Source organism: Cyrtonyx montezumae, unplaced genomic scaffold (genome assembly GCF_038088225.1).
Source record: "Cyrtonyx montezumae isolate F1298 unplaced genomic scaffold, pur_monq_1.0 scaffold_1, whole genome shotgun sequence".
Classification (NCBI taxonomy): domain Eukaryota; kingdom Metazoa; phylum Chordata; class Aves; order Galliformes; family Odontophoridae; genus Cyrtonyx; species Cyrtonyx montezumae.
In genome coordinates, this window is record NW_027071825.1 from 9,143,979 (window position 1) to 9,166,032 (window position 22,054).

The 22,054-nt window shown below is 52.7% G+C and overlaps 1 protein-coding gene across 6 annotated transcripts in view; it reads right to left on the reverse strand.

Moving 5' to 3' along the window:
* Positions 1 to 22,054, reverse strand: part of RNF220 (ring finger protein 220) — a 153,809-nt gene that overhangs the window by 83,486 nt on the left and 48,269 nt on the right. For 3 of the 6 annotated variants that reach the window (XM_065740048.1, XM_065740022.1, XM_065740030.1), the window contains exon 2: positions 12,507 to 12,581. The exons of the other annotated variants lie outside the window; for them this stretch is intronic. In XM_065740048.1, the coding sequence (XP_065596120.1) occupies positions 12,507 to 12,581 (75 nt within the window). The remainder of the gene's footprint in view (positions 1 to 12,506; positions 12,582 to 22,054) is intronic. 6 annotated transcript variants of the gene reach the window in all.

The window sequence follows — 22,054 nt, forward strand, 5'->3', positions numbered from 1 at the left end:
ATTACTTGGCTTGCAACAAAGCCCATCCAAATGAGTACCACTGTCCCTAAGCAGGGATGCAGCAGGTCCATCCCCTGCTACCCCGGAGGACATGACATCACGGTCTCTTAATGGGCAGCAGCCTCACTGCTTTCATAACAGCTCCCAGAAACAATTGTACATTTACAACCAAGTGAGCGCGCTTGGCACGCTGAGCCCGTTCCCCTTCCAAGGCTTAATTTGATTTTGACATATTGGCTTGAGATTAAAGGGCTCTTGTAAAAAAAAAAAAAAAGGAAAAAAAGAAAGAAACACAAAAAAAAAATCCAAACACACGCATGCATCCAGCCCCCCCACCACCCTTTTTTCAGGGCTCAAGCAAAAGTGCTAACATTGTAATATTTTAAGTAGAGAAAATCCAAGTGTGCTTTACCCCCCGCTGGCTCTTATGCTGGGCTTATAAAAATTAAGTGGAAACCTACACAGCTGTAGGCTATAAATCCTTTGTCGCTAAGGCAGCCAGGCCTGGTACCTGCCTTCAAAAAGAAAAAGTGAAAGGCAAAGCCCTGAAGTGAGGGATGCACGGGGTTGGTTGGGTAGGAACAGCCACCGCATGTTGGGGATGTCCCCACTGGTGATCCAAAGGTGTGGAGTGGGGACAGCACCCAGCAGAGAAAGGATGGGAAGGGGCTGGAGCATGGGAGAGCACAGCCAGGCAGTAAGAGCCCTCTCGGCTGAAGATCAATTAGCATCAATTACTGACTTCATTTAATTGTCGTAGAAGATGAATTTGTCATTTTTAGTCTGGAATTAATGGGAGACCTTCAACTTTCCCTTGGCAGCCCCAGCAGGTCACTGCGTATTTTTCCTCCTTTTGCAGCTGAGGGGACGGCTGTCCAAGTCTGTCTGTCCATCCCACATCCAGCTCACTTGTTTTCGTCTTTTATTTTTTATTTTTCCTCCCACTTTCCACTTTTTCTCCCTTTTCCTCTTTTCAGCCAGAAATTAATTTTTCAGCCGAGGGCCGCCAAGTGTTTACATTTTCCCCAGCAAACAGGCGACAGTAAACAATGAACGCTCGTAGATGAAATTGAATTTATAACTGCATTATGGGGCCAGATAACACCCTAAAATAATACAACGATAAGGAAATTCGATTTGATTGCTGCCGCGAATCGGCTCGGGCCTATCTGCAACCGGGGCCTCCCGTAATAATTTTAAATTGGGTTTGTAAACCTTATTTGTCCTTAAATATTTCTGCCATTTTTCATTGCTGGGGACGGATCTGTGGGCGTGAGGCAGCACAGGTCCCAGCGAGCTGAGCGGGTGCTGGGGCCAGCGGTGACAGCCGCTCATCCTATCCATCACTGCGTCGACAGGCAGGGAGGGATCTCAGGCAGAAATTGAGTTTGTCTCACAGGGGACAATTGAACAAATTAATAGACCATTAGCCAAGCGGTGACCTGAGAAACGAGGGTGCTCTGGCTCCCTCCAGGTTTGGAAGGGCTACAGAGGAGGGAGGTGATGGGGAATCCTGCAGTCCCAGTGGTTGGCTCCATCATGGGCTGGGAGATGTGGCACATGGGTGGCAGTGCTCCGTGTCCTACACAGCCTGGCATGGGGTCACCCGAAACGGGCTGTGCTGGGTTTGTGGCATTCAGAGCACACAGTGGTGGGGAGGGATGCTGCAGCAACTGGATGGCAAACGGACAGCAAAGGTGATCTCTGGTGAAAATTCATAAAATAACCCAAGTGGAAGGGATCCCATGTGCGATGGGCTCCTTCCTGCAATCCAGGATGCTCATCGGTAAGAGGAATAGGCAGCCTCTGCATCCCAACAGGGCAGCCCTGAGGCAGATGCAGTCCCCTCGCCTCCAAGGGGCCACCAAGTGCCTCCTTACATCCCTTCCCTATGACCTCCCTGAGTCTCACCTGGATCATCACCACTCATTATCCAAATGTCTACTTTTATTAAGTCCTGTGCCACAGCATTGAAGCATGGTCTGTAACAGAGATTATAACCACAATAAAACACAAACAGTATTTTTTTTTGAGCAAAAAAACCCCTAACTTCACCACACATATGGGATACAAGGACCACGCAGGTCGTGGCAACAGTGCTGAATTCCTCATGGCCCCAACCCAAATCAGAGAATCTAATATTAAGGTTGGAAAGACCACTAAGACTGTCTAATCCAATCATTTCCTTATGCCTGTGACTGCTCTAGATCATGTCCATCAGTGCCATGTCTCCACAGTTCTTGAACACCTTCAGGGATGCAAACCGAGACCCGGACTGCTTTTGGTGGCAATGGGACACAGCCAGAGTCCCATACTCCCACACTACCATTTCCCAAAGGGTTATTTAAACCTAGGAAATGAAGTACGTGATGAGGGAGCATGGGGTTTCCTTTGTCTCCTCTGGAGATAATCAGGTGCAGATAGGATGGATATTCTGTACAAACATCCACTCGCTTCCACTCACCGGTTAATTTTTTTTTTTTCTGAGAGCCATAAGGGTTTCAATTACCGGATTCTGGGATTCAGGGCTTTTTGGTGTGCATGAGATTTATTAGAAGGTTTAGTATCAGCGGAGGATTCACGCATCTACTCCCAGGAGCCCAGCTTCCGTTCACAGACCCTAAATCAAGAGCCAAGATGGGCTATTGTCACTTACCACATTAGCATGGTTAACGCACGAGGGGATGATTAATAGCCATATGCATGCAGCCCCCCTCCTCCCTGAGCTCTGCCCTACAGTTCTGCCCCATGCTGCCACCCTGGGGCTCAGCACCAGCCCCAGCAGTACTGCTAAGAAGAAGGGTTTCATCACTTTGGGGGAGTGGGGAGGAGAAGACAGTGAGCTTTCTCTCGAAGTATGATTTTGGGAAGTACCAACCAGAAGAAAGGCAGATGCACTCAAACACTGTCAAAAACAGGAGGAAAAATAACGCTGTAAGAGAAAACCCAGCCTTTCTTTGTGGGATCTGCGTGCCCTGGCAGCACCACGCTCCTACTTCCCAAAGGAACCCAGAGGTCAAGGCCAACATTGAAGAAACCCATGGCAAAGCAGCTCCTGCACCACTGCCATCCAAGCTCTGCTTCCAGAGATACACCGCCACACTCCTAGCAAGTGAGATCCTGATGGCTTTTGTCCTTTTTCCAATACTGTGTTACTTAACATTCCTTCTTTTTTAATTAAAACAGCCCCAGCTGATTTTACAAGCTTGCTGCTGCTTCTCTCCCAGTCTCTGTGTCTCTCATATGCTTGAGTGCTAGTATTAATTATTAGAGCCAATTTACTGTTTATACTCTGATGTTTTAACTAATTACCACTAATGGCAGACACCAGTGGGCAATCAACTTCATTTAGTTCCCAGTGAAAACCACTCATTACCATCTGAGAGAGGAAAGGAGAGTGCGTGGGAGGGATAAATAAAGGCAGAACAAGCTCAGGGACGCCTGAGCTATGTGGAGGTGGGTGTTCCCTCTGCTGTGGAGAGATAATGGACTGAGAGGGGGTCCCCAGAAGCTGAGCTGGCCCTGTGGGTCCCTTTGGTGGGAGCAGCCTCGGGCTGAGCATGAGGACTGAGCTCCCCAGCATCTGACCCCTAGCCTGGAGCAGATCTCCAACCAACTCCATTCACCTGCAGCATTTGGGGCGAGGGGCTGTGCACCTCCCAGCCCTTACACAGGAGCTGCTGGGGATGAAAGGCCCTTCCCACGGGACAGACGTGTCTCTAATGAGCTGGCAGCTCATTACCAGTAGTGGGAGTCCTGCTCTCACAAAAGGGACTACAGTGCTTTAGGAGCTGAGATGCCACCGATGTGATTTTGTTACAGCATTCCTATGCTATTTAGCTAGGAATACCAAAACAGGCACTCAAGCCCAGTAACAGGGGCAGGGTACCGCCCCTTCAAAGAGAATGCCAACCTCTCTTTTCCCCCTTTCATTCCCTGAGCTGCTCTGCTAAAGCCTTCCCTTTGGAAAGGAGCTGGGGGCTGCAGACCCTCTCTGCAGTGTGGGGACGCAGCCACCTGTCTTGAGGGAGGGAGTTATAACTATACACACATCTGAAATGTAATTGCTGTCAGCTCTCTCCATTCTTGCAGCACGAGGCCTTTAATCTCTCCCACCAGACCCATCGGCCCTGATATTGCAGCTCCAGAAAGGCTGGTTTTATGTACTTTAACCCTGCGACCTTTACAAATCCCATCATTCCAATCAATACGTCTCATTAGCGTTAGGTAAATGTATGGGATGGATGGGGAGCTGCGCTGGGAGGAGCCCATGGAGATTGGGGTGGAAAGTGCTGCTGCTGACCGTTCCCTGGGGCACCCCATCCCCGAAACATCCGTCCCCATGCATCCTTCCCTTCAGACACACACCTTGGTCCAACTAGTGCAGAGCACGCAGCAAAGCCCCTGCCAAGCCAACAGTGGAGTCAAGAGCCCGAGCTGTTAACTGGACAAAGCTGTTGAAGTCATTTTTTCTCCCTCCTTGGAAAGCAGACACATGTTTTACAGCTTTCCACTATGTCGGCTAAATGGAAACATGCGGGGCCCGTGGCAGGTGATGGGAAAAAAATGCGGGGTGTGCTGCAGGGCTGCCTGCAGTACTGCAGTGGGAGGACAAAGCAAGGAGCAAGGGCGAAGGGACGGTCTCTGGCCCTTCTCATGAAGGGAAGTCTCAATCCACAGTGCAATCCGCTGAAGACCTTACCAGCACAGGAATGCTGAGCCACCCCAAATTCACTGACAAATGACACTGGTCAGCCAAGAGTGCAAAGAACGGATGGGGCCAGAGCTGCCCTCAGGACTGCGATGTAATTCGCTGAGGATCAGTGCCTCAGCCTGCAGGGCTGTAAATACCATCACTGCCCATAAAACCGCCCTGCTCTCCCCCAGATCCTGCTGGAACACTTGACTCGTGCGACCCATAGGATCCCTGGGGCAGCCCTGGCTGCCATCACTGCAGCGTGCTGGGATGTGAGGGTGCCCTCCTGCCGCAGAGCCACCTCCCCAGGTGCCATCTGGAGTCGGGGCTGGTTTCCCAGCTCCGCTATCCCCATCTGCAGAGCCGGCTGGTTACTGCAGCAGTGCCCAGCAGCACACGCAGCCGGAGCGGTCAGCTTAATGCAGAGCTCGAAGTGTGTTCACATGTGTAGATCTACTGCTGGTAAAGCCAAAAGAGCATAGGCTAAAAATACAGGCAAGCTCCGATTTTTCACATTAGTTCTGTTTAATGAAAGCATTTCCAAGAGGTTTAAACTTAGAGCTGGGACAGATGCACCTCTCGCTGGAGCTGAATTAGTCTCCATGCCATGGACATGCCATGGACACGTATGTGACATCCCACGCTCACAGTGCATAGGACACCCGTGGGCTCCCCACTGCCCAGCACTGCTTCCCCACCTCCCTCCGCCCTGCTTGTCACTTCAGCTGGGTCTCAGCTTGTTGGCAAGCACTAAACTACACAGCAGCAAGAAAACCATTTAAGCACTAAGCTCCCCTCGGCTTTAGCAAGATGACTGTGTGGCGTGGGATCATAGCACAGCACCCAGCAGGAGGCAGAGGGAAAGAAGCCCTAATAAATCCTGCATCAGGCCAATTTCACTCATCCTGACAGGGTGCTCCTCCTGGAATTAAATGGCCAAAACACCAAGGCACCTCTGTGGGGCAGCACCCCAACCACCCACTCCCTGCCACCGAGCAAGCTGTGCAACCTGTATCCAGAGCCATAGCTTTAGAGCTGCCCAGCAGCTGGAAGGACGCATGGTGGAAGACAGATTGCAGATAGACGAGAGATTGGTGGGCCTGGAGATGCAGGGGATTGCAGCAGCGCTAGATTTTATCTATGTCACTGCACAGACTAATGACCTTGGGATCCCAATCAACAGTTGTTAATAAAACACAGGGGACAAGTATTAGGGGTTAAATGTGGAGCTTGTCTGCTGGCTCAGTGGGAACAGCACTCAGTGGGAACAGCAGCTCAGGGCATATGTCAGGGTACTGGGAAGCTGCTGCTGCCTGCACCCTTTGCTTTTTCTATTGGAAAAGCTGCTTTTGGGTTCTGCTGGGAACAAAGGCCTAAAGCCTTCTGCTCTGGTCCAGAGCCCATTTGTTCCTGTACCTCTGGATGCCAGCACAGCAATGAGAGCTGTGTGCCCAAGTTGACCCCAGAGGGCTGGGGAAGATGGGGCAGAGGCTGTGGAGGTGGAAGCAGGAAGCTTCTCCTGTCTCTGGTACACAGCATCAGCCCTCTGGGCTGCCCTTCTGCATATGCCCCCGCCCTGAGCACAGCCTGGGCACGCAGGGCCTGTTCCTTTACTCCTGTATTTCTGCTGCCACCCTTGGCATCAGGATCTTTCAAACTTGTAAGGAGCTGGGAAGGGCCTGGGGCAGCCCCAGGGCTGGGACCCCATCTCCTGCTGTGCCCATCTCCTCCTTACCCCCAGCCACGCTGAGATCTGGCTCCTGCTCAGCCCAGCACTTCGGTCCCAGCCATTACAATGACAGCAGCGATAAGAGATTCATATCACAGTGCTCAACATTGATTTGAAGCTGAGCCCCTTCCCTGCTCTCCTCCTTGTGGCTGTGGGAGCAGCGAGCAGCAGGGCAGCATGCTCAGCAGAGGGGCTTTGGAGAGTAGGGGTCTCCAACATCTGTGGATGCACAGCATATCTGCAAAGGAACCTCTGCCACCGGTGTGGAAACTGAGGCAGGGGAGGCTGTGGGCCGGCATAGCAGCCCTGCTGGGAGGAACCAGATGTCCTGCTCTGGCACTGCCTGAAAAAAACCACCAAATCTGGACATTTAACCAATACAAGTGGAGCCCCAGCGGCACTGAGATGCTGAAAATCCTCCTGGGAGCAGCAGGACCTCACAGAAGCGCCCGAACAATGGCAGCCTGTGCAGGGGCCGAAGAAAGGCCGCCGTTGTTGGGGCGAGCACAGCGGCACGGGGCGCACCCAGGTACCCCAGCTGTGCCAGCACCCCGTGCAACAGAGCCGGGGCTGTTGTGGGCACCGCGCCGGCACTGGGTGTCACCGCCTGGGCGGGAAGCGGGGACGCTGCCTCTTTGTCTGCTCTCCTTTCTGCTCTGCTGACCCGCTTTGCTCCCTCAGTTGCGCCATCCATCAGTGCTGGCAGCGCCGTCAATTCCAGGCCTCCTCCGTGCCATTCCCCAGGGGGGAAAAGCACGCTGGGCTCTTTAGGGCAGGGAGAAGCACTTTCTCTCTTGGCGAGTTCCTACTGTCCCTCTATCCCGCCGCAAACACAAACGATGCCTCGGCCTAGGTTTGGACGCGGGGCTTCTCCTGAAGCCCAGCCCGCCTCCAGCTCCGCTCCGAGCCCCGGGGCAGGCCCGGCTCCGCCGCGTCCCCGCGGCCGCTGCTATTACCGGCAGCAGGCAGGCGGTGGCAGCCCTACCCGAGGCCGAGCTGGGTCCCCGCAGCCTCTGGGAGCTGCACACCGACGGCCTCCCCATCTGGGACACGCCACAGCGATGGCTTGCGTCTAGGGGTTGTGGACGATGCCATGAGCAATTGGAAATGGCAGCACCTGGCGGCAGGCTTAAGTCCCCTCTGCCTGCTACGGTCATACAGGGTGGACCCACAGCGCTGGCTGTCACCCAGCTCCCTCCTGCCCTGCATACCCCACGGTCTGGGCCTGGACGGGAACCCCACCGTGGTAATGTTGAATGGTTTGGGTTGGAAAGATCCTTAAAAATCATCTAGTTCTAACCCTTGCCATGGACAGGGACATTGAAGTTGCACTAGGAGAGGTTCAGGGTGGATATTAGGAACAGCTTATTCTCTGAAAGAGACCTTATGCGCTGGCACAGGCTGCACAGGGAGGTGGTGGGGTCACCTGGAGGTGTTCCAGAACCGTGGGGCTGTAGCACTGAGGGACCCTGTCAGTACTGGTGGTAGGTGCAAGGTTGGACTTAGAGGTCTTTTCCAACCTTAATGATTCTGTGATCCCATGACTGGGACAGGGATGAGCTGGGGATGAGCCACTGGGCGCATGGGGGTGCCAGGTCCTGCCCAGGGCCGTGCCAAGGGGCAGCTGTGGGCTCCTGGGGTCGATCCTTATGTAGGCACTGCACTGCTGGGACTTGGCCTGCCCCAGCCTGTGGGCTTCTAATTTACTGCTTTCCTTTTACCGTAAAACTGAAAGGGGAAGGTGCACCCTTTAATCACTGCCTCCGGGGCCCCGCCTGAAACCACACAGCAACTGAGCGAAGGCTAGGAGTTAATGCTCCTTCCGACACCTTTTTATGATTCATGGGCCTGACCTTGAGCCATAAACCGCTCAACCTCCCCGACACACTGGCAGTATTTACAGCCTGCGGGACCGGGACGTGCAGCCCCAGATGCAGCCGCGTGGTTGGGACAGGAGCAGGTATGGGATGTAACAGGTAGCAGCCAAGAGGCAGCGGGCTGCTGCAGGCAGGGATGTGCTGCGAGTGGGCACCACAGAGGGACCCCAGGTGGGACCTGTGGAAACTCCCATGGGAGGCGGAGAGATCTGGTGGTCAAAGCAAAGGCTGAGCAGAGCCCAGCCCACTCGTTGCTTTCTGCCTCAGTTTCCCCACTGCTGCAGCAGCACCAATCCCGACCCATCCTGTTTGCACGGAGTTGGAGGGCCGAGCTCGATAATGTTTACGAAGTGGGTTTGGCTCCTGTGATAGAGCCAGCCGGAATGAGAAGGTCATTATTATTAACAGGATTCAAGTAATTAACTCAGTACAGGTGAGCAGCTGTGCTGTACTCAGCAACACACACACACAACCTCAAAGTATTGACAAATACAATAAAAACAATGAAACAATAACAGCAAACATCATGATTTTGTATCATTCCAGACACATGATGCAAGGCTAGCAAAGCTGCCAAGTTGCCCCCAGAATATGCTTCCTGAAGGCAGAAGGGGCTGAGCTGTGCTGCTCCCTGGGACTTCCATGGTATATCCCAGTGACAGCCAGGAGCTGGACTCAGTGATGCTCATGGATCCTTCCAACTCTATGCTTCTATGCTCCTATGATCCAGATCCTATAGGAACCTGTCAGTGCTCACTCTGCACATACACAAATCTCCTGATATGGGCCCATGTGCCTCACTTGCCCCATCCTCACCAGGTATCCTCCTTCCTCCTCTGTCCCACAACATGGACCACAGTGCAGGGAAACTTACCTGGAACAAGAATTTCAGTTTGGTACAATAATGTTCTCGTTTTGAGTTTACAAGTTGTCAGATGTTTGTTTTTGTTCCCTTCTCCTCATGAAACAAAAGAGGGAAAAACCATCCTTATCTCAGAAAGCAGAGTTCAGGAAAAAGCTACTGGTCTTTTGGACTTGCTGGGTCCCCTTTGGTAGCCTTGCTTGTCATTGGGAATTTATCAGCCAAACACAGATCTGCTATAATGCGCCATATAAGTAGTGCATAAACAAACTTCAGCATGATAAATGAGCTGCTTTGAAGCCATAAAGTTATTAGCTAGTGGCTGTTAGCTACTGCTTAGAAAGCACTCAGAGAGGGGTGTAGAGTTCCCTCTGCTGCCTGCAGCTCATGGCTGCCGGGTGCTGGAGCATCCTAACCTGCATACTGCGAGACTACCAGGGTCCCTCTGGGCTACCTCCCTCCCCTGTCCCCACAGTGTGCTGGGGGTGGCCATGGCTGGCTGCATCCCCCCCAGTGCTGCCAGGATGCAGGAGACGTCTCGGCAGGGCCGGCAGTGGGGCAGCGGGATGCGAAGCTGTCTCAGTGCCTGTTCCTCATTAGAAACCCGGTGTTGAAGAAACTCATAATTAAGAGCCCTGAGTATTAATTAATCTCCGTGACCCTCCTCTCATTCTCCTTTCTCTGCTCTCACTGCTCAGGAGGTCAGCCTGCATTATTAACAAGTGCAAGTGCAGGATGGCAAGCATGCACAGTGGGTTGGCAGCAATGTAGGGCCCAGACCTTGGGTCCTGTCCTCGTGTTCAGAGCAGTGGGTGCCTGGTCCTTCCCTGCATTGCTGGTAGAAGCAAGTGCCTCTCCCTGTGTGCATTCCTCTGCAGCTGGACTCAGCTGGGAACATCTCACCGTTGGAGACCAACAAGGTGGCCCAGCCCAACTCCACCATGGGACAACACTCATCTCTGCCCCGCCTGACCCCACCCGGGGGCAGGTCCTCAGTAGAATGGCCTCAAGTTGTGCCAGGGGAGGTTCGAGTTGGATATTAGGAAAAACTTCTCTGGAAGAGTGATGGTGCACAGGCTGCCCAGGAAGTTGTTGGGGTCACCATCACTGCAGGTCCTCCAGAGCTGTGGGGGTGTGGCACTGAGGGACATGGTCAGCGGGCAATATTAGTGGTAGGTGGAAGGTTGGACTGGACAATCTTAGGAGTCTTTTCAAACCTTAATGATTCTGTGATTCTGTTCTTTGCTCCCGACCCTCCCATGCAGGCTTGGCCAAATGGACTGGGAGATACCAAGAGCTGCCACAGAGCAACACAAGATACTACATAAATCCAAACTTTTCTGACTCCCTGGTAACCACCAACTGCTTCCCTGATCTGATTTTTCCCCTTTTCTGCTGGAGCAATAAAAAGGGGAAAATCAACATCCAAATGATCTTGTTTATGGCGACTAAATAAGCTGCATGTGCTTAATCCGTTAGAGTTTAATGAATTTACGACTTGCTTTGGAATTTGACAAGGGCTGTAAAAGAGTAATTAACATTTATCAGTGTGTTTTTTACACACACCCCACCCTCCTCCCTGCTCCCTGCCTCCTCCCACTGCCTGTCGCGGAGCAGCTCTGGGTACTGGGGGGGAATATAAAAGTGATCAATTAATTCTTAATAATCTCAGGGAAAGATTGTAGAGTCACAGTATGAACTCAGGGAGTGTCCATAAAGGTGCCAAAGGTTGGCCCCCACCCTGGTGCTGCGGAGGAATGTGGGCAGCTGGGAGGGGAAGGGGAGGTGGGGTAGAGCAGCCCTGCACCCCTTTGCTTTTCTCTGATGGCCCCTTGAGCAATGCTGGGACACCTCGTCCTGGTGGCCATAGAGCAGAAGGAGAGCCCAAATCCTCACCACTACCACCCCCAAATCCTCACCACCACCAGCCCCATGTGGTCGCACTGACAGTTCATGCAATGGAGATCCCCATATGCAGTTTAAAGCACCCTCCTTTCATAGAATCATAGAGATTGGAAAAAATCACTAAGATCATCCAGTCCAACCTCAACCCATCCCCACCAGGCCCACGCATAAAATCCTAGAATCTTTAAGATCATCAAATCCTACCACCAACCCTTCACTACCATCCCCGTTAAATCTCAGTGCCACATCTCTTGAACACTTCCAGCAACAGTGACCCCACAACCACCCTGGGCAGCCTGTGCCAATACCTCACCACTCATCAAGAGTATCCTGGAGGAGACAGGGAAGCATCTGGGCTCATCTATGGGGCAGAGGGGTCCCAGGGACCTACAAACAAAAGCTCAGGATGATAAATCCTCAGAGGTTTGAGACTGTCCGGGCATCTGCTCTGGACAGAAACAAATTCTCCCTGTCGAACATAATGGCCCAGAAATAAGCAAAGAGCCAGGGAAGGAGAGGGCTGGACCTAGAGGGTCTGGAAAATCTCCCTCTAGCCCCATGGCGAGCATGTGGGGGGGATGAGCACTGGGCATGCACACATGGGGCAGGCAGGAGCACTAGGATTTATGGCTGGGTTATTCGAGCCAACGGGATGAGCACAGGAAAGAGAAGCAGAAAACAGTGAGATGAACTTACGTCATTTTCAGCCTTCATTTCACGTGTACCATCTTGTTCCCAGGGAGCAGAGCCACCAACAAGCCCAGCTCCCTCAGCACGGGACTCACTGCATTGCATTGGGTGGCCCCAACAAGACCCATCACTTCCCAGATCCCAGGATGCTGTCCTGTGCCCTCCCGCCTGCTCTGGCTCAGCCGTGCTGCTGTCAGCCTGTCTAAACAGCGCGGCTGGGAGTCGGTATCCTGGTGGCTCTGGGATTTGTCATGGGATCTGCAAAGCACAGTTTGGAGCAGGCACCCACAGGGGCAGAATGGGCGCATGAAGGGGGAGAGCATCCCAAAGGAGACATGGGGCTGTGACCAGCAACACCCATTGGACTGGCACCTTGGGACAGGGGTTGGGAGGTGACCAGGCTGCTTCTCTTTGGGAGAATGGGACCACAGAGGGGCACGTGGAGGTGGCAGGAGGTGATTGGGTCCCCTAAGCATGCTGCCTGGGGTCTTAAGCCCACAGTCAGTGGTGCTAAAGATGATTGTAGGCTGTGGCTATAAGAAATCTATTGATCTCTTGGACTTTCTAATGACAGATTAACCGTTTTAATAAAATGCCTCTTAATCATGCATTAACCCTTCTCAGCTACTCATACATTCAACATAAAACTGAGCAGGACAGTGGGATTTCTCAGCACCGTTTTGGGGGAAGAAGGGAGGAAAGAATTATTTAGGTAACAACGACAACAAGAAAAGAATGCAAACTTACAGAGGGGGAGAGTTAAAATCATACGATGAGTGGCAGTTGCAGACGCCTGGGGCCCTCTTTGGCTGTCGCTTCTATCTGGCAATCAATCGACAAGAAATGGGGATTATGAAATATTGTGCCTGTGAGAAGAGGAGGGGGATCCTTCCCCAGTGTGTGACACTTCCACTCCCACCGGGACACAGCGCAGCCAATGTCACCCATTTGGTGCTGGGTAGGCTTTAGGGTGCCCATGGCCATCGTCCCCATAGATCTTTCTGACCAACTCCAAGCAAGGCCATGGTATCACAGAATTATAGAATAACCCAGGTTGGAAAGGATGCATCTTAACAATGGATTTAGATGCCTGTGATTTCTTATGGGAGTGGGACGTGGCATATGGGAGCAATACACTGGGATTGGGCATGGAGAAACAGAGACAAGGGAACTGCTGCACTGGTGCAGAATGGGACATGGGGTTCTGCCACATGTGCACAGCCCCCCCCAGGGCCTCTTGTGTAAGCACTGGGGGGAGGACAGGCACTGTTTCCTCTTGCTGGAGCCGTTGCAGCCTCAGAAACCACCACGTCCCCCCTGCTTCCTGCAGGTGCCCATGAATCACACCTTGTCACTGTGCTGCCCAACCGCCCCTCCGCTGGCCAGGAAAGGGTTAAGCGGGCATTCATCACCCCATTTGAGAGACATTTCAAAGCCTCTTCCAAATATTATAAAAAATGCCTTTAATCATCTAATAGCACGAACTCAGCCCGTGATGGATGGAGAGAAGTCGCCTCTATCCTCCTGATCCTAACAGATGAGGCTGAAGAGCTGCTGCTCCAGGGGGGGGAGGAAAGTTGGGGAGGGGGTGGGGGGGAGAGAAGGACATTTCTCAACCTCCCACCAGAGCAGTTATAAATATGAGGTCATACAGCAAGAGATGATAACGCATTAAGGGCTCTTGAGATATTAGTCTGTCAGCCTCGTTAGACACAGCCTATTTGGGGCTGACTGCATAATTAGAGGCTGGGGTACCCATAACTCATTGGTGTTTATATGGTGGAAGGGGCTACGCTCACCATCACCCTCAGTACTCTGAAAAGTCATCTTCATCAGGCATCAGGCCCTGATCCCTGCTGCAAAAAGCACACAGACCCTGGGCAATATCCTGCTCCTGCCCCAGCCTCTGCTCTTCTGCAGTCTCCTCTCTCCTGCGGGTGGGAATGGGGTGATGTAGGTGACAGTCTGACCCCAGGGAGCTCGTGGGAGGTGCGAAGTCCTGGTCCCCCTGCCCACCCCATGGGATGCCTTGCCCCTTGCAAAGGGCTGTGTCCACCATGCACCACCACGCTCGCCCTTCCCACGTCCTTCCTGGGCTGTTGGGCTGGGCTGGGCTGGGAATGGGCTATGGAGATGGCTGTGCATGGATGAGGATGGGGATGGAGAAGAAGAAATGAGCCCAAGGAAAGAAGAAAGGATGAGAATACGATGGGACAGCACAACGAGCATCCCCAGCTCTGCCCTGCATCCCCTGTAACCTGTACCAGGGATCACATTCAAGCAGCGATCTATGAGAGATAGCAGACACCCCTCAGCCCGCACAGAGGTGACACCTTTGCTGGGAGTGCAAGCACTAGTGAGCCAGCGTGGAGCTTGTTGATGTGAACAAGGAGCTGGGCTTTGACAGTCTGCTCTGCTTTCTCTTCTCAGTTCTGCCTCACTGGCGGTGAGCACTGACCCAGTGGGGCACTCCCCAAACCCACCTGCTCTGAAATTGAACAAGTGAAACAAGGAAGGGGAACGTTTTCCTTCTGCAACTGTGTGCAGCAAGGGCACTGCAAGAGCTGCTCCTGCTCTGGGGACGCCAGTGAGCAGAGCCCAGGGATTGCCCTCCCACCCCCTCATCCCATGCACTCTGCAGCTGGGGAGGGGGCAAGGGGTCCATGGAGGCGGGGGCAACCCCGTGGCTTCCCAGGCTGAGGCAGGATAATGAATCCTGATGGGGGAAGTGACCTTTTCCAAATGCCACATGTCATTGGATTTTATATCACACCAGGACAATGCACCATGGGTATTAAAATCGTTTTTCCAATAGGAGTGCGTCTGAGTATGTGTGTGTGTGTCAGGGAGAGATGTGAGAAAAATAAAATTAAGATGTGAAAATTAGGCTGCCTCTAAATATGGCTTTTAGAGAAGACTTGGGTCCTGGCAGGACAACACTGGCAGAGCTATTCATGCCCTTTGCTCCCGAAGCCCTGGGTGATTTTGTCAGAGAAACGTCCTGATCCCCATTTCTCAAGTTTTGCAGAGAAATCCACTTCTGCAGCATGTCCTCTGCACAGGAGCACACCTCCAAAGCTGTATATGTACAGAGCATGCCATGCCTCTGGTGCTAGGCTGGGCTACGCACACACAGGAAGCAAAACTTTGCACAATTGCCAAAGCCAGGCTAGGGGGTCTCACCCTATAGGCGCTATAGGACAGCACAGAGAGGTACATGGAGCATCTGCATGCTGGTGCACACCAGTACAGGACACACTGACACCAGGGTGAAAGCACAAAGTGGAAAGGGAGGCACTGGGAGCCAAGCTTGCTTGAACTCTAGCCTGTTCCCTCGATCTGCAGGGCAATTGTCCGGCTGAAATAACAATGCTGAGACACACACAGAAAAAAAAATAGGGAAAAAAAGGACAAGCTGTGTTTGTTTATTCAGCTTCTTTCTCCCGTTCTCTCCTCGACAATGCCCTGACACTGTGTCCTGCCACACCGGGGCTGCAGCCCCAACTGGCTAAATTTATCCCAGCTGGAGCTGTTTACAAGCCTTGTCCTGTTTACAGCATGGCCCATCCTGCCTACCCTGAGCCCGACAGCCCATGTTTCCCGTCCTTGGGCAGAGCCCTGCAGTGCCGGACAGCAGCCTGCTATGGGGGCTATGGGGAGATGTGGCATTCCTGGCTGCTGCTTGCCCACCATGGCTTGGTGGTGGCCCAAGAGGCCACCACACCTCCTTCCCCAGTACAGGGCTCAGGATGTCCCACACCCATTCCTGTCACCAATGGCATACCCTGGCTGGCAGGAGCTCAGCCTCTCACCCAGTGACAACCCACCAACACACTCTGGTCTCCCAGGCTGCCTCACCCTATAGTGCCTTCAGCAGGGCTCATTTGGCAACATTCAGGCCTGTGTTTGGTGCGTAATGAGTCCCAGCGAATGAATCCCAACACGAGAAAGCTTTCCATTAACAATTTGGCTCGCTGTTGACATGGGCTGGGAGTCACGTGAGCAGATTTGGGGTGAGCTCACACTGAGCAGTGCTGAGGTCATAGAATGATAGAGTGTCTCGAGTTGGAAGGGACCCATAAGGACCATCAAGTCCAAATCGTGCAATGCATGGCCAGAGCTTCCAGGGAGCAGAGGAGGGCTGTGCATCCCATCCCTTCCCCTCATCTGGATGAAGTCTGTGCATGGCTGTGAGTCCCTGTTCATTGCTGCGAAGCTGGGCTAGATGACCTTTAAGGGTCCCTTCCGACTCAAACAATTGTGTGATTCTATGATATGGGAAGGGCCGTAGAGCCGCACATCACACACACGCCTGAGCGTGCTTCTCACGCGCGTTCCTCATCTCCGGAAGAAGATCCGCTAGTCAGGAAGTCACGGCCCTGATTACTTTGTCTTCCACGTTTAAGAACATCCCTAACTGCTCCTTGGATAGCTCAATTAGTAAAGTGAATATATTATATAAAGTCTAAAAGATTAAACTATCATAGGCAGCCCATAATTTCATGAAGAAGTCAGGGGAGCATATCCCTCTTATTAACTCTATAACAAATGTGATGAAAATGTTCAAATAGAATGTTAATGCAATGTTACGTGTAATTTTCCCAGGCGATTTTCTGCTGAAATATTTCTTTATTAATAGTAATTGAGGGTATAAATTATGAATGAGGCGATTTTCTCCTTTCACAGGGAAAGACGTACTAATGGCAATAATTCTTTATAATAATTTTTTGGGGGGAGGACGGGGAGGGGGCTGGGGTGAGGGGTTTAAAGAAAAAAAAACCTTTAAAGGGATTGCAAAATATATAGACTAGCAGTGCATGTTTTATGGCAGGGCGCTGTATTTTATATCAGCTCACCGGGCAACGCGCGGCCGCTGGCGAGTGTGGCTTCTGCATGTGGGGAATGGCTCAGAGCGGGGATGCGGCGGGAGCAGCGATGCTGCAGGGATGCAGTGCTGGGCCCTTCACATCGCAGCGGTGCTGTGAGTTTGGGGCACTTGTGGGATGTGTTGGGATGCGGGGACAGGCGGCGCTGAGCGGCACAGCTGCTGGCTGGGGAAGCACAAAGTCCTTCTTGTGACGCCGGAATGAAAGAGGCGTTTTACAAGGGTTTTCAGAGCTTGCTCTCCTTGAGGACTGTATGGTTTGTGACAAGCCAAATGGTTTGGGTTTTTTTTTTTCCACGCTGTTAAAAACAAAGGATGCCGGTTGGAGGACGTTCCTTCGCCACCACACCCTTCACACGTCTCTCTTTTTTAAAGAAAGGCAAAGAGGGAAGAAAAGGTGACATCTGAAAATTTTCCCAATTATCTGAAAAAAAAGCTCTGAGTGGTATGAAACTTTTCTACCCAGGAAATCCACATTTTGCCCTCTTTGAGCCCTTCCTCAAGGGACATCTCTCACACTGGTGTTCTCACTGCCCTACCCTGCCCATCCCCATCCCCTCTCTGGGTTCTCACCGAGGATGCTCTGCCTCCACCTATACCCTCCACAGGCACTGCCCCAGGCCCCGCTGGAGGCATCGCCTGCGTAGAGAGGCCGACAAAATCAACGCGATCCGTCACCAACCCTCCTCAAAATTAAGTTAATAATTTATGATGTTAAATGGGACAGTTAATAGCTGGGCCAGATGATTCCTCAGCTAATCTAGAGCGCAGGCTGAGCTGCAACGAGTCCTCTGAGAGTTCATTACACTCCCCAGCCCTCCGTGCTCGTGCTGTTGGCTCCGCCGATGCCTACGGGAGGCTGTGGCTGGTGCCGCTGGCAACACGCCGAATGCCTGGCCCTCATCAATTAGGAGAAATAAGGAAATCGACAGGAAAATTAATTGCCAAAGAGACAATGCCTATGACACCTGCACTGCCCTTGGGAAGCTGCAGGGTTAGCTGATGCCTTCGGGGGCAGTTGCTTCTTAGAGAGGCTGAGCTGCTCTGCTAGGGTGGTGCAGGACTCATAGGCATCCTTGGGCAGTGTCAGCTGCCGGGCAGAGGATGCTCATGCTGCTGGTTCAGCCCCAAGCAGGCACAATCCATGCTGAGGAGGAGATGTGATGCTGCTTAGAGCAAGCCCTCCCCTCAGAGCTCACCAGCAGCAATGATTTGTAGTGGTATCAGCCTAAGGGATGCCCATGCCTTGCCCTTAGTGGGGGCAGCACTCAGACCCCATGGGCAGAGTGGGGCTGCCAAGCACAGGCAGCTGCATCCAGATGTGCCTTGATGGCTCACGCAGATGTTGGCCCCGTGCAGTGCCTGCTCAGCATTTCCCCTTCTCCCTTCAACATTCCTGTTGTCGCCAAATTCAAACCATGCACCGCGTGGGGGGATTACCTGCAATTACAGCTTTCACACGTTGGGCGCAGCTGGGGAAGGGGGTGGCTGGGGGCATGGCATAAGGACATCCATATGGTGGGCTGCTGCAACCATTCCCCCATCTTCCATCCCCCATCTTCCCCTCAAAAGCCTTCATCTGAAGCCCCCTCCCAGGTAGGGACACAGGGGGGCAGAGGGAACCCCCAGCCCTTCTCCATCCCAGTGCCTGAGAGAAAAATGACAATTAGGGGGACAACAAATGAGGCTGCCAGGCTCCCGGGGGGACAGGGGGACGTGTGTGGTAACTTGAGGCTGAAGCGGAAATAGCTCCAGTCAACCCACTTAGAAAATCATCATTACTACAGGATTTATGGATGACATGAGCTTGTCTGATAGATATAACTACTTAAAGGCAGCCAAGGCCTCCATTTATAACAATGTGAGGGAGGGGGGATGAGGGAGCTGGGGCAGGTTTGGAGATCAAAGGAGCACCTGGAGCACCTGGAAGAGGAATGGGGACCAGTGGGGGTGAAGGGATAGCAGCTCCAGATTCATGGCAGAGGGGGATGTGCCCATGGAGAGAGCCCCAAACACCACAGCTCTGCAGGGCAGGCTGGTGCACAGCCCTGTTCCATTCCATTCCATCCCATTCTATTCCATTCCATCCCATTCCATCCCATTCCATTGCCTGCAAAGTTCTGATTTTGCTTTCTTAGCGTAAAGGACAGCAAATTGTTCCTGGGAGTGTTGATGTGGCTGTTGACTGACCCCAGCCCCTCAGCAGTCCTTCTGCCTGTTAATCCTTATGGCTTCCTTCCAGTTTGGGATGTTCTATGATTCTGTGATCCCATGATCCCACAGGGCTTTACGGAGAGGACAGTGCAGTCTCATAGTGGCTTGTCCCAACAGCAAAGCCAAGACCAAGTCTTACTTGCCGTTTCCTCAGGCCAGCCAGTCTCTTGGTGATGAACCTTTAGATCATTCCAATCACACAGAGACACCCCATAGGTCCCAGCACCCAGTGGATGCACCCATGCACCCATTGCTGAGCAAGGTGTGACACCACTGGAGCAAAGACCAGCTCCCAGAGGACCCCCTGCCTGGGGACAGCATGGAGTTGGTCACCAGTGTCCCCATCCTGGGCTCTCCTTCCCAATCCAGCTCTTCCCTGTCCTTTGGGGATGGCAGCAGCTCCTCACCTGATTGAATTTCCAGGCCATCATTCGCTCTCCCTGCAGCTGCGAGGCACGATCGCCCTCCCGGCAACCCCATGCTCACCCCGCGGAAGGAGGGGCTAATTCAGTTAGCCCAGTGGCATTAGCTGCTGTGAAGAATAACCCGCCAACAAGGGCCTGCAAGCCTGACACAATATTAAAGACCCCACTGCCCTCACTTGGGGCAGATTAAGCTGGGCTCATTGCTTTAATGCTGCACTCCTCGTCCGGGCTCCCTTCAAGGCTCTGCACCTTAACTGTATTACCCCAGCACCGATGTGCTTGACCTGCTGATATCGCTCCCACTGATAATTCACCTCCCAGGAAACTTTGCCTTTTTGACCTCTTGCCGGAGCAGGCTCGAACCCCAGAGCGGGGCTGTCCCTGTGTCCCTGCTGCCCCGCTCCAGCACCTGGGTACCAAGGCTGTCCCATAGCACACTGCAACATGCAGCCATGCACAGAGGGATGCAGGCACGCAGATTCTGGGATCACACAGGGCCTGGGCTCCATCCTGCTCCTTTTCTCTTGTTGGCCACACTCAGAGCTCATAGTACCATAGAATCATGCAATATCCTGAGTAAGAAGAGACATCCAGGGATCATCCTGGCTCCACACAGGAACACCCAAAAATCAGACCATGCAATTGGGGGCATTCTCCAAACCCTTCTGGAATGCCCACAAGCTCGGTGCCACGACAGGTACACACCGGTGATGTTCATGGTCATGCACACTGGTGATGCTCATAGCCACGTATATTGGTGGTGCTCTGTGCCATGCATGTTGGCGATGATGTCCACTATTTAGGTCAATGTGACTCTTCCTGCAGCTCTTGTGCTGCATGAGAAGGGGCTCCCCAGCAAGGACCAGGCACTGCTCCCAGCAAACAAGCACTCATTTTGAACACAGAGGAAACCCATCTTGCTTCCTTGTTTTTCAATTTCACCACACAAAGGTGTGTTTCTTTTTCTCTTTGAAGAACCAAAACTAGAAAAAGGAACAAACCCAAACTTCCTTCCAGCTCTCAGACTGCAAGCTGTGGGGTTTTTTTCTTAATATCAAAAGCCTCAGTGAGGCTGTGCTCAATGCAGCCCTCCCAGCACAGGAAGCAGAGCCCACACAAAAGGGGTGTCATGGAGCAGCTGTGAAGCAGTGCGGTTTGGTGGCTGTGGGGACAGCGGGGCTCTATTCTGGGCTGTGCCACCAAACCTGGGGCACTTCTCCCTGCCTTTTGTCCCGTCTATCTGAGCATCATCAAGCTGCCCTCCTGCTGCCCTGCCCATCCCTATTCTGTGCTGCTGCCTAAGCATCCCATTTGCTTTTCCTGCCCCAGCAGGAGATGGGCAGCCCCACTTGGTCAAGAGAACAACCAGAAGTCACTTGTCCTGTTGTAGGGACAGGGAACAGCTTCTGCACTAGTGGACATGGGACATGCCAGGCCTTCTGCTGTGTCACCCCCTAACATGACCCTTGCCATAAGGGGGAGATTTAAGGTGCTCTTATATCTCCCTGCTGTAAATGACCTCATAAAAGTGACAGAAAGACGTTCATATGGATGCTTGTTAAAATTTTATTACTAATCACCTCCAAAGTCAGCTGCTGTATTTAAACTAGGTTGGGAGGAGGAGGTCAGAGGGGGCTCTGCCTGCACGGGGTGAAAAAATCCAGACCAGAAAGCATCAGCAGAATGAAGTGCTGATGGCCTGGATGCAGCCCATGGGCACAGGGAGGGCACAGGGGGCTGGATGCAGCCCACGGGCATCTCCCTGCAGCAGACCCAGCCCACGAATTGGTGATGGAGCTCTGATCAGATGTTAACAAAGAGATCTTCTACTCCGGGATAATGAAACCCAGGGTGGCTTCTCTCTGCCTGCTGCTGGAGGAGGTGGGAAAGTATTGCACTAGCACTGTGAGGAAGGGAACAGGGGGAAAAGTCTCCTAGTAAAAATAAGCAGCTCTGAGTGTCTCCTCAATTAGATAATGGCGTGCAGGTGATGACAGGTTTCAGGATCGTGAAGGACAGCCTCTTGCTGTAAGATCTCTGCTGCTGCTGCTGCCAGGAGGAGCAGGGCAGGGAGACAGGCTCCTCCCTGGGGATACTCCTCCCTGAGGATGCTCTTAGAAGCCTCCACCCCATCTGCTCCTCCTTCCAGCTTTATGTCACCCCCAGATGGCTTGGGCAGCTCCAGCATCCCCTTGCTCACACGGTTGCCGCATCCCCTATATCTCTGTCCCTTTGGCTCCCCATCACCACTTCCCCCAAATCCTGCTGCTGGCACTCTCCAGGAACCACCGTCTGTCCATCTGTCAGTCCTCACATCCATCTTCAGAGCTTCTGTATAAATCTCCTGGAGGCCTCCTTGCTCCCTATATATCTGTCTAATTAATGTTAGTATAAGTAAAGCACAGCCTTTTCCCCTTAATAAGCAGAGTGCTGACTTTATTACAGGGTGTTTTTTTTCCCTCTCTCTTCTGGCTTCAGTGCTCTAAATCACATCCAGGAAAGCGCTTACCAAGGGAAATGCCACATCCTAGACCTACTGCACCCCAGGCCACAGGGGCAAGCAGCGGGGTGGGGGGTGGGGAGCATACAAGATGGGATGGGATGGATGGCTTCAGAGTGGTGCCAGAGCGCTGAGATGTCAGGTTAGCTGGGGTCAGGGGAGAAGTCAGAGGCCATCAATGTGTTGTCTGGCCGAAAGCAGGGCCCAAGCAAAACAAGGTGTTAAATGTCCTCTAATTAGAAGTGTCAAAACAGGACTGGAAGGGCTGGGG